Consider the following 15099-nt stretch of genomic DNA (forward strand, 5'->3'; position numbering starts at 1 on the left):
AAAAAATAATGAAATTGATAAGAAAAAAAGAAAAAAGAAAACACGGGAGCAAATTGATATATTTTAAAATACAAGGAGACAAAGTGAGAAACTACAAAATCACAGGAGGGTATTTGAAGTTTTCCCAATTTTAATTATACCCTATCCGAACTCAAAAGTCAAGCTGAAACTTTTTTGTTTCTGCTGCGGCGAAAAGCTGTATAGAGGGTTTTTCTCAACCAAAAAAGACTGCTAGTAGTTCTCCAAGCATCCTACTTTTAAGTACTACCTGGGAAGCTCCAGTAGGTCAAAATCCAGGAAAATTTTACAACCATTATGAGGCTATTGTCTAAGTAAATTCTGCAGGGCAACATACTATTCATGCAAAAGATTTGTTGCCTGAATCCTAGACAACTCACTGAACAGTATATACTAGCATCTACTATGGATCTATCTTCAAACACCAGATCCAGTCAGTTACTTTCCTCTAGCCTTTTCAAGGTCAGGGAGATCTGCAAGCAAAACAAAGTAGTTAACAGAAGATATGGTATGCAGGAGGAAGATATGGTATGCAGGAGGTTCCGCAAAAGTACTGTTTAAATAGAACTGTTTGGAAAGGTACGAACGCTTTTTCCGTTTCTTTTTTGTTTTCCATTAAAATCGTAACTACCAGCTTCTCACTATCGCAGAAGCAGGAGCTCCAAACTGACTTTAAAAACTCCTTTTAGTTTCCCGTCACAAAAGAGGCGTGAGAGTTTTTGTTTGCCAACTATCTAATTGTTGCTTATTTGGGTAGATAGGGCGTGTTTGATTCGAAGTTGGAGTCGGAATCGGAATCGGAATNATCAAAATAAGCTGGAATCGGAATCGGAATGACTCATTACCTAATTCTGTTTGGTTCATCACCTGAATCGGAATCGGAATAAATCATTCCCATTATCGGTGTTTGGTTCAGGTGGATATAAAAAACGTAATCAAATTAATATACTAACATTATCTTTATAATATATTAATTTAAATTCAAATTAAAAATTAAATATTAAAAATTTACATCAAAATTTTGAAATAATGTCAAAATTTTAAATCTATTTTTTTTTAAAAAAAATAAACTTTGAAGTTGAATGGATAATTCAAAATATGAAACTAAATTTTGATTTATTCAAATTCAAACTTAAAATTACAATTTAAATTTTAATTTGAATCCATAAATTTAATTTAAGTTTGAAATAAAATTTAAATAAAACTTTATAAAAATTAAAATTTAATTTAAATTCAAATTCATAAATTAGATTCAAAATACTTGATTAAATTTTAATTTTTAATTTAAGTTCAAATTAAAATTTAAAAATATATATTTAATTTTTAAATTTTAACTCATATTTTAATTAAAATAGTTGAAAAAATAAATTTAATCCGAAAAATATTCATTCCGTCCGGATTCAACTTCTAATCCGGCCTCCTAGGCCGGATTGAAAAAATGGGTGATTGGAGGATTTCCATTCCACTCGGGAATCGGAATCGGAATGGGACTCCCGCGTACCAAACACCTACAAACGGATTCATCCATTCCGATTCCGATTACAAAGTAAAAAAAAAGCGTACCAAACAAGCCCATAGAGTAGATATTCCAAAAGCTAAGCCAAACAACCAAATGCTTGCTTGGATTAGCTTCTGTGACAGCTTCTTTACTTGAAAACCATATTTTAGGTGTTTGGCGAACAAAAGGCTTAGAAAGCTCGACTGAAACTTAATAACATACGCATCTAGCTGCAGTGAAAAGCTGCTAGATGGACACACACACAAAAAAACTGTTAGGGTTTCTTTCAACAGCTTGACTCTAACAACACTTACTACAGAAGCACCATTTGGTGCAAATCAGATGTAAGAGCTTTGGCTCTTCGACACCATAATGGCTTTTCACTAAGAAGTCAAGAGTTGATAGAAACGTATACTAATTATTCAACATCATATCCGGAAAGAAGGGAGAATCGTTTAGTCTTACAGAGAAGTCCATCATCATCACTGCTGTCATCTTTGCCATCGGCCTGGGAAAAAGAAAGAAAGAGAGAGAAAATAATATAGCTTAAGACAATCAATGAATATCTTTTGTTAAGACCGCAAAGGAACTTGAACAGCTATCTTACCCCACCATAGTCATCATCAGACGGAAGTGATGAAGCTGTAGAGAATTACACATTAGATATCTTTTCATAGTAAGGAAGAGGGAAAAACTAATATATGAGGTTACACATGTATAGAACTATAAAGAAGTTAGAGCCTCTTCGGCTTGGCTTCTGAACCAGCCTCTCTATCTATGCTGCAAAGCGGAAGCTTCAAGAAGCCAAGCTTTTGGCTCAGAATAGCTTTCATATGGCAAAAGCTAAACGGCACAATGGGCCCTGAAAGCAGAGGCTCAAATTTACGGAATCTGCTTTTGCACATCACAGAATGTTATTCAACCCTAAAGTTACAGCAGACAGGAAGTGAAAACCTTCTCCCAACAATTGGACTTTAAGATCCATACTAAAAAAATATCTAGAAATCAGTTGTTGAAGTTCTTATTGTTCAAAGCACAAAAAACAATCTAAAATATTAGCTTTTTGGTAGTCCAAACTTTTATAAGGTGTTTAAGGAAGAAAGGATCTTTGATGTAAATGGTTTATTCACCACTTCTCTAATTCAAGAGAACTAATATACAACCAGCATTGATCAGTGAATTTGAAATAGATTCACTCCAACAGGAATCCAACAAAGACCTCCTCAGTACCAAACATGCACACATTATCAATAAGTCAGTACACGATATCAAGCAAACTATCACTGAACATTCACAATACCAAGCAAGAAATAAGTAGATGAGCGACATGACAGAGCTACTTCCTTCTGTAATTAGCAGTTTCCTGTGATATACATAAAATGAATAAATTATTCTCCTTATCTACATCAAGTTAATTGGTACAGAAATTTGATTTCTGCTGATAATTCCCGTAGCCATAGGTTCATTAAAAAATTGCTATCAACTAGAAATGTAGTAGGAAGTTTTCAGCATTTCAAAACAGCTTTAATACTAAATAAGATCGGACCATATGCATATCTTAACCAAGCTTTTAAAATTATCCTCTTCATATATATAGCCAAAACAAAAAATTCATCTTTCATGAACAACTATTTAAAATATGAGTGAAATGTTCATATGTACCAGAGTCTTCTTCATCTTCATCGCACCATTTGTTCCAGTCTACCTTGATATAAGGAGCAGGCTTTTCCTCTGACTTCAGCAGTCGCTTCCACCAACCTTTCTTCTCCTTCTGAATCGAACAAATTATGTTTCGCAAGCCAATGTTTGTTTTGCTCCCCTAAGAGCAGAGTCAAATAGTCTTATTCATTATCCTGAGAATCTATAGTCCAAAAGAACTCGATGAAAATTATGCACTAAAGATTGGCAATTTTCCTATATTGTGAACCTCTTTTTCTACTAAACATTTCGTGAATAGAACCATATAACTTCTTTCTAGCGCTCAGAAAGAAGATAGAACACAATTGTGAAGAGTAGTGTAGTATTTAAATGGTACGGTAAAACTTTTGATTTTCTCATGAAATATGAATGTGCACTTTCACTTTTTGTTTATCAACAATATATTACATTTTTATGCATGCTCGGACTTTGTCATACAAGTCAAGTAACTATGAGTATTTAACGACGCATCAACATGAATCAATGAATATGCATCAAAACTCAAAACAGCTACATAATTCCACAATCAAACAACAGAGATGCATGCATCATAAATGTGGGTTACCTAGCAATAATATTGAAACTACGAATTTTTTACATGCGAAGAACGAATAAGAAAGAAATAGAAAAAACAAAGAAAAGGATTACCTCGAGGATTATAGTATCAAAGAGTTCCAAGCTGAGGCTGAAGGGCTCACCCTGGGCCCCTGTCGCCGAGAAGCTAAACAGACCTTCAGGCGTGCACTTCACCGAAACATCCTTCGCATCCGGTAAAGACACCGTCAAGTAGATCTTATCAGAGCGCTGTGCCCAAAGAACTTCAGGTTGGCGACTGAATTTAAACAAGAAAAGAAACCAAGAAAAAAAAGGAGAGAAACACAAACAGTTAGTTTTATCTGCTTCATAACACATGCAGATCAAATGCTTGTAGTAATGCCTGCATGAACAAAAAGAAATGAAAATTCAAAATCAGATTACATAAGTTGTAAAAAATAATAATAATTATAATTAGACAAACTAAATTACTGCATCTCTCTTCTGGTAAAATTCTTATATAAATTTCCCGTAATTTTTTTTTATAATTAGCGAATCTCCTCAAAGACCAAAAAAAAAAAAAAAAAGGAAGAGAGGAGATACCCTGGAAACTTGAATGAGGTTTTATATGACAAAGAGGAAATCATATTCACTACGAGATCAGACGCTGGAAATTATGCCCCACTAAATGATGATAAAAAAAAAACAAAGTAATAAATTATAATAATTAAACATGCAAAAATTACCAAATCTCTTCGCGTAACACACGCATACTAGTAAATCGCCTCGAAAACTTCGGGGGGAAAAAAGGGGAAAAATAGCCAAAAAATCGGGCGAAAACAGCGGAGGAGAGATTGATTACCCCATGGGAGAAATATGCGCGAGGAATCGCGATCGAAAAACCCTAGAAATTGGAATAGGGTGGGGAGAGTGAAAAAGTTGAAGTGAGCTTTTGTGTAGAGAGACGAGAGTGAAGCTTCACCAATTTTAAGCCGTTGTTTTATAGCGGAGAAGGGGCGTGGGTTCGATGCCTCGCATTAACGCTGAGGTGGGCCCATCGTGGCCCATTATGGGCCCATTTTCAAAGAGATGGGGCTTCTGGTCTGTGGCTGCACCTTGGGCCTGTTTGGGCCAAGTGGAGAATCGGACTACAAAGGTATTAAATTATTGGGTTAATTTCATACAGGTCCCTGCAAATATAGTGAATGGCAAATACATCCCTACAAAGTTGAACTTTCATATGTTGTTCCTGTAAAAGTCTTGATATTTTCAAATATGTCCCTGCCGTTAGAATCCGTTAGAAAATTTTAGTTAACCATAGGTTAAATATCTAACCCTGGTTAATTTTTGACCTTTTTACCCCTTTATATTATACTATTATGAATTTTGGAGGGATATATTTGCGTGGCAAAATTGAAAATATAAACAGTTCTCTAACGGTTCTCTAATGATAACAGATCAGAGGGATATATTTGAAAATATCAGAATTTTTCTAGTAACAACATATGAAAGTTGAACTTTGTAAAGGTATATTTGTCATGCATTATGTTTGCAGGAACTTGTATGAAATTAACCCTAAATTATATGACATAACCGTTTATCTCCAATTGTTAAAGCTTTTATTAGGCTTCGTTTGGTTCAGGTATAAATAAGAAATGTTTATTCCAGGGATGAATACAAGTTCAAGTATAAGCAAGAATTAGACCAATTTTGCGTTTGAATGAAAATTAAGTTGCTTCCACGAATAAAAAAAAAAAAAAGCATTGGATAAATAAAATGGAATAAGAAAAATAGTAGGTAGATGTAAATAGAAAATGATGGCATTACTCCTCTCATTAAGATATATGAAAAATATTTTTTTTTTCTCTACAAGTTTAAGGGGGTGTTTGGCCTAACTTTTAAAAAGCGCTTTTGGGCTGAAAAATAATTTTCGGCTCAATAGAGCGTTTAGCAACTCACTTTTAAAATCTGATTCAACTTTTTAGAATCAGAAAACTGATTTTGAAGGCCCAGAATCAGAAACAGAAAAAAGCTATATTTTGAAATCTGATTCTGATTTTGGATTAAAACTTCAAATTTTTATTTTTATTTTAATTTTAATATTTAAATTTAAATTTAAATTTAATTTTTAATTTTCATATTCAAATTTCAATTTTAAATTTTAAATTTTAAATTACAATTTTAATTTTAATTTAATTTTAAATTTTAAATTTCAAATTTCAAATTTCAAATTATAATTTTAATCTTCAAATTATAAATTTTAAATTTTAAAATTTAAAATTTAAAATTTTAAAATATAAATTTTAAATATTCAAATTTTTAATTTTAAATTTTAAATATTCAAATTTTAAATTTTAAATTTTAAATTTTAAATATCTAAATTTTAAATTTTAAATTTCATAATTATTTTAAATTTTCAATTTTCAATTTTCAATTTTAAAATTTAATTTTAAAATTTACATTTTGAAATTTAAAATTTAAAATTTAAATATATTTTTAAATATTTATATTTTATATTTTATATTTCATAATTATTTATATTTTTACATTTAAATTTTAAATTTCAAATTTTAAATTTAGATTTTAAATTTTAAATTTTAAATTCTAAATTTAAAGTTTGAAATTTTAATTTTAATTTATATTTTTATATATTAAAATTTTATATTTTAAAATTCATAATTATATATATTTTTAAATTTATATTTATATTTTTAAATTTTAAATTTCATAATTATTTTAAATTTTAAAATTTTAAAATTTTAAATTATTTTTTAAATTAAAATATCAAAATTTAAATTTTGTGCAATTTTAAAATTTTAAAATTTTAATTTTAATTCAAATTTAAATTTAAATTTTAAATTATTTTAAAATAAAATTTAATAAAAATATTAATTTATGCTAACATCAAAAAAAATTTGCCAAACAGCTTTTCAAAATCACTTCAGAAAAATCACTTTTATCTAAACTCTGTCAAACGCTTTACAGCTTTTAACCAAAATTACTTCTCCAAACCAAAATTACTTTTTCAAAAATCACTTTTTCAGAAGGTAGGCCAAACAGGTCCTAAGTTGTCAGGAATGATATTTTTTATATTTATATTCAGCATGTTCACAGCGCATAGGAACAGTAGTGAATTTTTAACAAATTTTTTAAGGTTTGTTTCTTAGTAGGTTGGAACGAATTCCAAATAAATCACTTTCTTCTTTTAATTTTTGACTCTCACTTATCATCTTACTACTCACTCACCATCCTAATACTCAGAGTGAATCGAAGCAAGAGCTCCGCTGCTTCGAATCCATTTGCATCCCTACTCCCACCCCCTTTCGTGGGCAAAGAATATTGGGAGTGATCTGCGCGTCAACTGCCACCATGGTTTCCGAACCTAATATTATTTTTCCATTAAAAGCAAGAGGGGATCGAGAGTGACGCTAGCGAATAACTAGAAAGCATATAAACTTTAGAAGATTGAGATGCGCGAAGAAACCACACACACACACACACACACACACACACACACACACACACACACACACATATATGGAAGCCGATAGGATTAATTTGGATTTGCTGATAGGCCGACATATATATCGACTTCTATACTATCAGTAGTATTAAATATATGAAGTTATCGAATTTTTCAACGTTAAATCTATTTTTTTTGACCATTTTTATCTATTAAATTATATTATTCAACCAATTACCCACTCAATCCTAAGGATAACTACCATCCTAACCGCATATTCTTTTATCTAAGGCCAAAAATCTAATAGTATCAAGCGCTTCATATTATTAAAATAGTATAATAACCTACTTTTATATATATATATAGAGTGAGGCTACTATACTATCGGAAGCACGGAGCCTTTCGTGCTTCCAGCTCGTTTTCGATGTTGCGACTTTCGAATCGTCGATCGGCTCCGTTAAACTTGATCTAGAGTATTTGGAGTACCTAGAAAATAAATTTTATTATTTTTCGATATCATTTGTCTAGTAATCCAATGGGCTCAAAATCAATAAATTTCAATGGCCGTAGTGAGGCGTTTGCAAGTTTAACGGTGTAGAAATATCCAAATCACGTGAAATTTTGATAGAAAATTTTTTATACTATATAAAACAAGATCAATATTTTTGATTTAAAATTTTAATGTCATATTATTACATTTTGTAAGATTTTTATTTTCAGCCGTTGATTTTAAGCCCATTCGTTCACTAGGCAAATGATATCGTAAAATCATAAAATTTATTTTCTAGATACTTCAAATACTCTAGATCAAGTTTAACGGAACCGATCGACGATTCGAAAGTCGCAACATCGAAAACGAGCTGGAAGCAGGAAAGGCTCTGTGCTTCCGATAGCATAGTAATATATATATATATATATATATAGTAGTGCTACTACACTCTTCTGATTATAGAACTTTTTGTCCTCAAAAATTATTTTCAATGATTGAACTTTTGAATCGACGATCTAAATCGTTAAACATGATTTAAAGTATTTAAAACTTACAGCAATCAAATTTCGTAATTATTTAAATTATAATAAAGTCCATCAATGGGGTATAAAATGAATGGTCGAAATCGAACGACCTTCTAAAATTACAAGATCAAAATTTTCAATTTAAGATTGGAGCTATTGATCTTTTATCTATATAGTGAATAAAATTTTCTATTAAAAATTCAATCGATTTTGAATTCCTTTTACCATTAAACTAGTAACTATTTCATATCGGCCATTAAAAGTTATCAACTTTGAGGTCTTTCGATTGTAAGGTAAATGACGTCGAAAAATTATGAAATTTGGTTTCTAGAAGTTTCAAATGCTTTAAATAATGTTTAACAGTATGAATCGTTGATTTAGAAGTTTTATCATCGAAAACGACTTAAGAATACGAACCCGACGGATTTTATCATCAATGGCAACAGTACTAGTGTTAGGGATGTCAATGAGTATGGATATCCGAAATTTTATCTGAACCCGAACGAGAATGAAACGGATATATCCGATGGATATGGATATAGATTCAGATATGGATATCAAAAATAAAAACTCGACGGATATGGATTCGGATATGGATTTTGATTGAACCCGACCCGAACCCGAACCCGAACCCGATCCGAACCCGAATTTATTTTGTATTATATATATATATATATATATATATATATATTTGATGTTATATTTGAATTTGTATTTTAAAAATTTAGGTTTAATATAATATATTTTGAAATATTGAAAAAAAAAATAATTATTTCGGATTCAAATTTTCGGATTCGGGTTCGGGTTCGGATTCGAATTTTAAAAAATCTGCCTCGAATCCGATCCGTTGACATCTCTAACTAACTAGTGTGCTGGTAAAGATAAAAAGTAAAAATATGTGTCGCAGACAGTGACGTCGATTATTATTCCCTAATTAAACGCGGGGTCGGGGTCTACCTCATCACTGTCATCAGCCGCGTAATCCTCCTCCAATGGGATGTTTTTTTGTTTTTTTAATCCCCTCGCACCATCAGTTGACCTAAAATATATAATTAAAAAAGAACAGAAACCCCTGAACTTTAGTCCGCTTCTACGGATGGAACAAATTTAGTCCCCTGAATTTTAGTCCCAAACACCGATTTTTAAGGATGGAACAATTAATCACTTACTTTAATTAATGTGTAATTATAAAAATCGTATGAAATATACTAACTAAATCTGTAAAGATAAATGGTATATCCAAATTTTAAAAGTTAAGGTGCCGTTGACGGATTCTAATTAAATAAATTAAAAGATCATATAATAAAATTAAAAATTTTAAATATTAGCCAGCCAGCTTAAAATTATCAGTAATTTAGCAAATTTTGTATGTTTCAATCTTTTTTTTTTTTAATTTTGAGATGGTACGTAGGCATACTTCTGAATATAACGGTCGCATGAATGATATGATATCTCCAATCAATCATATTTAAATTTTAAATTTTATCTATTATAATATAATTAGCTAATATCTCGAACCAATTATATTTAAATTATAATATAATTAGCTGTAAAATAAATAATGTAGTGTAACTGATGAACAGAAGACTTCCTAGCCTAGGAGGGGGCAAGGCTCATTGATATTGGTCGGTCAGCTCTTTTCAAAATTTTTCCACTACCAAATTCCTCGGCCGACGTCAAACCCTCTTATTTCGGGGAAGACGACAAAGGAATGGATTTCCCTAGTAGATTATTACAATTAAATCATATAATTTAATACAATTAATTAAATACTAACATCTATCTATCTAACTACATTCAAGGAGGGTTTGGGAGGACCACATGGTGACAATATAATTAATTAATTTTATTAATAATATGCATAATTAATTGCGTAATAAAATATAATTTGATAGATGTAATTTAAATGACATAAAATATCGTTGTATAAAAAATACAGTATTTAAATTTCAGTAGTAAAATTTTAGAAATATAGTGTATTTCTGGGTATATATAATTAATTTTATTAAACAATTTCTTTTACAATTTTTTTTTTCCTTCTATTTATTAATTTTTTTAATTATTTTGATAGATTTATCTCAAATTCTTTTCATATAAATCTTTATAAAATAAATTGTTGTATAAATTTACTTTGCGCATATACCAATTTTAATGACTTTTATTTAAATAGATTTAACTATTAAATTAATTTTATATAACTTTTATTTAATTAATAATTAGGCTTATAAAAGTATTTAACAAGTAAAATTTATTATAAAAATATTCGCGCGGGTATTTCACTAGTATTATTAATGTGAAAGTAGTATAGCAGTGTTCTGATTGATGATGCGTAGAAAAATTATTTCTGAACGAACGATTCTTTTCAAGCAAACTAATATTTTCAAAAGAACACTTGATAACCCTTTCTAATTGTTGGTGGCCGAAAGTCCCGACCCTTGACCCGGTTAAATATTCTCCTCGGGAAAAACGTCGGGATGATGAGCGGTCGCGGATGGTGACTCTCGAAGTTTGCGTCCACGACGGTCAAGCCATTCGGCCGACGAGGGATCGAATCAGCCGGGTTCGAAGACCTCTACAGTAAACTCGCTTCGGCAGGATGAGCTGAACGAAGAGGGAAAGCCCAGAATTCGACTAAAAGATGAGCCGAATGGCTAAACAATACAGGAAACTGGCCGGCCCGAAAGCCGATAATAGCCCTCTATTGAATATAACAGCAGAGCGTACAGAGAGAAGAGTTTTTAGTCTACAACGGAGTGATGCCTGAGGGGCAGACAGACTCCAGGATGCTAAGTTATGAGAACTACTCCTAGGAAAAAGCAATAAATGCAGGAAAGAAAGATGTAGGAAAATAAGGGTGGTCTTTTATTCGCACAGAAAAAAGGCCCTTTTTCAGGGTGCCGTATGCCTATGTATAAAGTTGCCCTTGCGTTTAGTTATCGTCACTGCACGATCGGCCACTATCTCCTGATTTGGAGGACCACCTTCGACTGATTGGAACTGCTCATAACCGCTTGCGGTTGTTACAACTTTTTGAACAAACGCGGCTCATATCTTCTGGCGCGTCTTATATACTCCCGGACCACCGTTTTGACATGGATCATGGATGTAGTCCCGGCTTGCCAGCTGTCCGCGTCGAATTGGCCCAACAATAATTTAACCTAAAAGAAATGATAAAATTTGAGAAAAAAAAAATTATAGTTGTACTGTGATTGGAGATATCATAATATATATAGAGAGAGAGAGAGAGCGAGAAAGAGTAGGACTTGTGTATTATTAGAAGCACAAAAACCTCCGTGCGACTAAGCTATTTTCGATGATGGAATTTTCGAATCGACGATTGGCTCCGTTAAACTTGATATAGAGTATTTGAAGTATCTAGAAAATAAATTTTATGATTTTTAAATATTATTTATCCAGTGATCAAAAAGATTCAAAATGAACAATTGTAAATAAAAATCTCACAAAAAGTTATAGCACTAAACTTTTCAATAAGAGATATTGATTTTATTGCAGATAGTATAAAAAATCAAAATTTTTTCTATTTTCTATCAAAAGACATACATCAACTATTAAAAATTATTGATTTTGAATCATTTCGATCACTACATAAATGGCATTGAAAATCAGCAAAAATTATTTTTAAATATTTCGATTCGAAAATCCTATTATCAAAAACAGCTTAGAAGCATGGAAGCTTTCATATTTTTAATAGGACACAAGTTTTACTCTCTCTCTATCTCTCTCTCTCTATATACACACACATAATATTGCATCATTGTCACTAAACCTAAAAGTATTATTTACTTTAGATTAAGTCAATGGCAAGCATTATTTACTTTAGATTAAGATTAGGTAAGAGATCATTACCTTATCTTGGTTTTATTGAGAGTACACGTAATATTACATTTCCACATCCTTCTACATCATTGTCACTGAACTGGGAATATTATTTAATTTTAGATACAGCCAATAGCTAAAACAATATTAAAGATGCTTACATTGCCCGATCTCTTTTCGATTGCAAGTGCTTCGTCCAATCACCCAATCAAAAAATTTAAATCAGAAATGTGTTTTAAGGGTACGAGACAATTTATTTAATAAAGGATTTTTAAGATACGTTAATTAAGGGAGGCTTTTGGAGTTAGGAGTGTGCCTATGTATGTACCATCTCAAAATAAATGAAAAAAATATATATAAAACTTAAATAAATTGTGGATCATTTTAAGTTGACTAGTCATTTTTTAAAATTTTGACTTTATTACGAGGGAAACGGGCCCTCCAAACCACCCGGTCAACCACGAGAAATCGTTCTCCTGCGTCACCTGCATTGTATATATTTTTTAATATATTTTTCTAAAAGAAGACATAAATAAAAAATATATATATATATATATTTTAAATATTGACTATTGCTTTTAATTGAAAAAATAAACTTAAAAAATAACAAATTGGAGTGCCGGTTCGGTTGTAGGCCCAGGCACCGACCAATATTTTTTCCTCCATGAAAATTAGTCGCCCGATATGATCGATATACACTTTCTATTTAGCGTCCTTGATTAATTTTTCATATTATCTTTTTATTTAGAGTTTTTTTTTTTTTTTGATTTGAAATTCTCTTTATCTTATATAAATAAATAAAGAATAAACTCTATGCGCATTCAGTGTGAGAAAAAAAAAAAATTGCTACCTTTTTCCTGTACATAGGCTATAGGCCTCGTTACCGTCACTCACCGTTCAAAACAGCCACATAAGACTCCTACAACAACAACAATAATAATAATAATAATAGTAAATAAAAAAATGAGAGAGAAAAAGTAGGGACCGTTGGTGAATGAAGATGATTTGCGAAATAGGTCGGATAATGTGCTCGATACAGGTTTTGTCATCATTCCAAATCGGGCCAACCTATAAGAAAATGAGAGAGAAAATATATGTAGACGTGATCAGTAGATCATCATGCGCAATGATGCATGGTTCGTTAATGTGGATAAAGCTCACAAAATTTCACGATACATTTGCTATATATATATAAATATAAGTGTGCTTCTTCTCCAGATTCAATATACCTATACCCGTGCGAGCTTAAATTTTTACATACCATATGATTGAGATGGTGAGTTCTTCATTTGCAGGCGCGCTCTTCCTCCTCACCCTCCTACTACTCTCCGCCGCTGCTGCGACGATAAACACTCTCCCGCAAGGGATGCGTCGAGGAGCAGCAGAAGAAAAGGGCGAGCAGTCCAAGAGATGGGCCGTGCCGTCGACGGGCAGCTCCGACTGTACCTCAGATCCCAATCGTAAACCCGTCGGGGTAGGCTGCCCCGTCGGTGGATCAAATTATAGCCGGCAGGTCTCACTCAGGGGGCGTTTGGGCCGATGAAGTCGCCATTCCAGCCGTCCCGAGAAATCTTGATATAGTATAATCATTGGCTCAAATCCGAATTCCGAAATCATCTCTCGCGAAAAGCCCCAAAATCTAGCCTTCAAATAGAGAAGGAGGTTTCCCCGCCTTGCCGCGGACTAGATCTTGCGTTTTTCTGTAAAAGATGACTTAAAGACTATTTCGACAAGAACTTGTTTTTGAAAATATAAGTTCGTGACTACTTGCAGAATTTTCTTGATGGTTTTGTGATGGATGAATGGCTAGACTAATGCGTGTTTCTTCTACTCTTAATAAACTTGATTTGCAATCGTAACTTCATCGATCCAAAGGCTCTCTTATGATTGATGTATCTATAGAGACCAGACACAGTAGAATAGAAACATGCATTCTCTCTGCATGCTTCTTTATACTTCTTTATACTTCAACTAATTTCTATATACTTCTAATAATATAAATAATGTCTAACGAAATTAATCGTCGATTCATGTGCTCCATTATCGAATTAATCGTTGATTCATATGCTCTGTGCCGAAATGGCACGTCTCTGATTTCTGAGCCAAAAAAATCCACAAGTGGCCCGGCCCGAACCGAGTTGGCCCATTTTAGTGTTTCTTTTTTCTTTACATGTTAACTTTATTTTTAAACATTTTTCAAATGGTCAATTTGCATATAAAATCCACAAATTTTGAGCTTTTGCAAAATTGGATCGCCTTTTTTGATTTTACAGATTCGATCCGAATTTTCAGCAAACTAACCAAAATATCCTTATTACTTTTTTTCTTCTCTCTTTTTTTTTTTTTTTTTTTTCTCGTTCATTTTTTTTTTCTCATGCCAAAGAAGGCACCCTCGCCCTCACCCGCGCGCACACCCGCCTTCCTCGCCTCCGACACCGCGGAGGTCGCTGCGGCGCCACAGCCTTAGAGCAGGGGGTCCTTAGCAGCGTCGTCGCCGGCGCAATGGCCGTTGGCGGAGAGGCGTGACCAAAAAAAAATTATAGAAGAAGGAAGAAGAATAATAAAAATAAAAAATTATAGAATAAGAAAAATGAAGATGAAATCACACCGTTAAAATAAGATTGCACTGTTTTAAAAGAACGCTGCACTATTATGGACGTAAGTTGCACTATTTGAGATATAAATTGCACCATTTAAGATAAAAGTTACTCTTTAAATAAAAATTACACCATTTGAAAGATATTTACACTATTTCTTCTCTAATTGCACTCTTTGAGATGTAAATTGTATCCTTTAAGATGAAAGTTACACTCTTTAAACGAAAATTGCACTCTTTGAAAGATATTTATACTATTTCTCCTCTTACTAAATATTTTAAGATATAAACTGTATCCTTTAAGATAAAAGTTATACTCTTTATATGAAGAATGGGCCCCAGCACAGCCTGTACCCTGGGTGGGGGCTGCAACTGCAAGCCAGCTAAGTATGGGCCAGCACAGAGCGCAGTCGGGCCGGGCTGAACCAGCCCGCGGTCAGC

The 15099-nt window shown here is 32.3% G+C and overlaps 1 protein-coding gene and 1 long non-coding RNA gene across 6 annotated transcripts; both read right to left on the reverse strand.

Annotated features, from left to right (window-relative positions):
• LOC109708355 (uncharacterized protein At3g03773) lies at positions 162-4730 on the reverse strand. Of its 5 annotated transcripts, none has more exons than XM_020230059.1 (7): positions 4611-4730; positions 4099-4151; positions 3863-4018; positions 3179-3335; positions 2124-2158; positions 1982-2024; positions 162-491 (listed from the first exon to the last, which is right to left on the reverse strand). In XM_020230059.1, exons 2-7 carry the CDS (start codon positions 4117-4119, stop codon positions 457-459), a joined length of 447 nt encoding a protein of 148 aa, XP_020085648.1. In that variant the 5' UTR covers positions 4120-4151; positions 4611-4730; the 3' UTR covers positions 162-456. The 5 variants fall into 5 exon arrangements, with proteins under 5 accessions (XP_020085648.1, XP_020085649.1, XP_020085647.1 ...); XM_020230060.1 differs by having other exon boundaries at positions 4495-4730; XM_020230058.1 differs by lacking the exon at positions 4099-4151 and having other exon boundaries at positions 3863-4046.
• On the reverse strand, positions 10885-14347 carry LOC109708453. The gene is made up of 3 exons (XR_002215736.1): positions 13324-14347; positions 12913-13130; positions 10885-12547 (listed from the first exon to the last, which is right to left on the reverse strand). It is a non-coding gene; the product is annotated as an uncharacterized LOC109708453 (long non-coding RNA).

This window comes from Ananas comosus, linkage group 4 (assembly GCF_001540865.1).
Source record: "Ananas comosus cultivar F153 linkage group 4, ASM154086v1, whole genome shotgun sequence".
Taxonomy (NCBI): domain Eukaryota; kingdom Viridiplantae; phylum Streptophyta; class Magnoliopsida; order Poales; family Bromeliaceae; genus Ananas; species Ananas comosus.

Coding starts and splice junctions, on each gene's coding strand:
- LOC109708355 (XM_020230057.1), bottom strand. CDS start 4,520: ATGCGTGTGTTACGCGAAGAGATTTG. Junction 3,336..3,862: donor TTGATACTATAATCCTCGAG/GTAATCCTTTTC, acceptor CTCTGCTCTTAG/GGGAGCAAAACAAACATTGG. Junction 2,159..3,178: donor TGAAGATGAAGAAGACTCTG/GTACATATGAAC, acceptor AATTCTCTACAG/CTTCATCACTTCCGTCTGAT.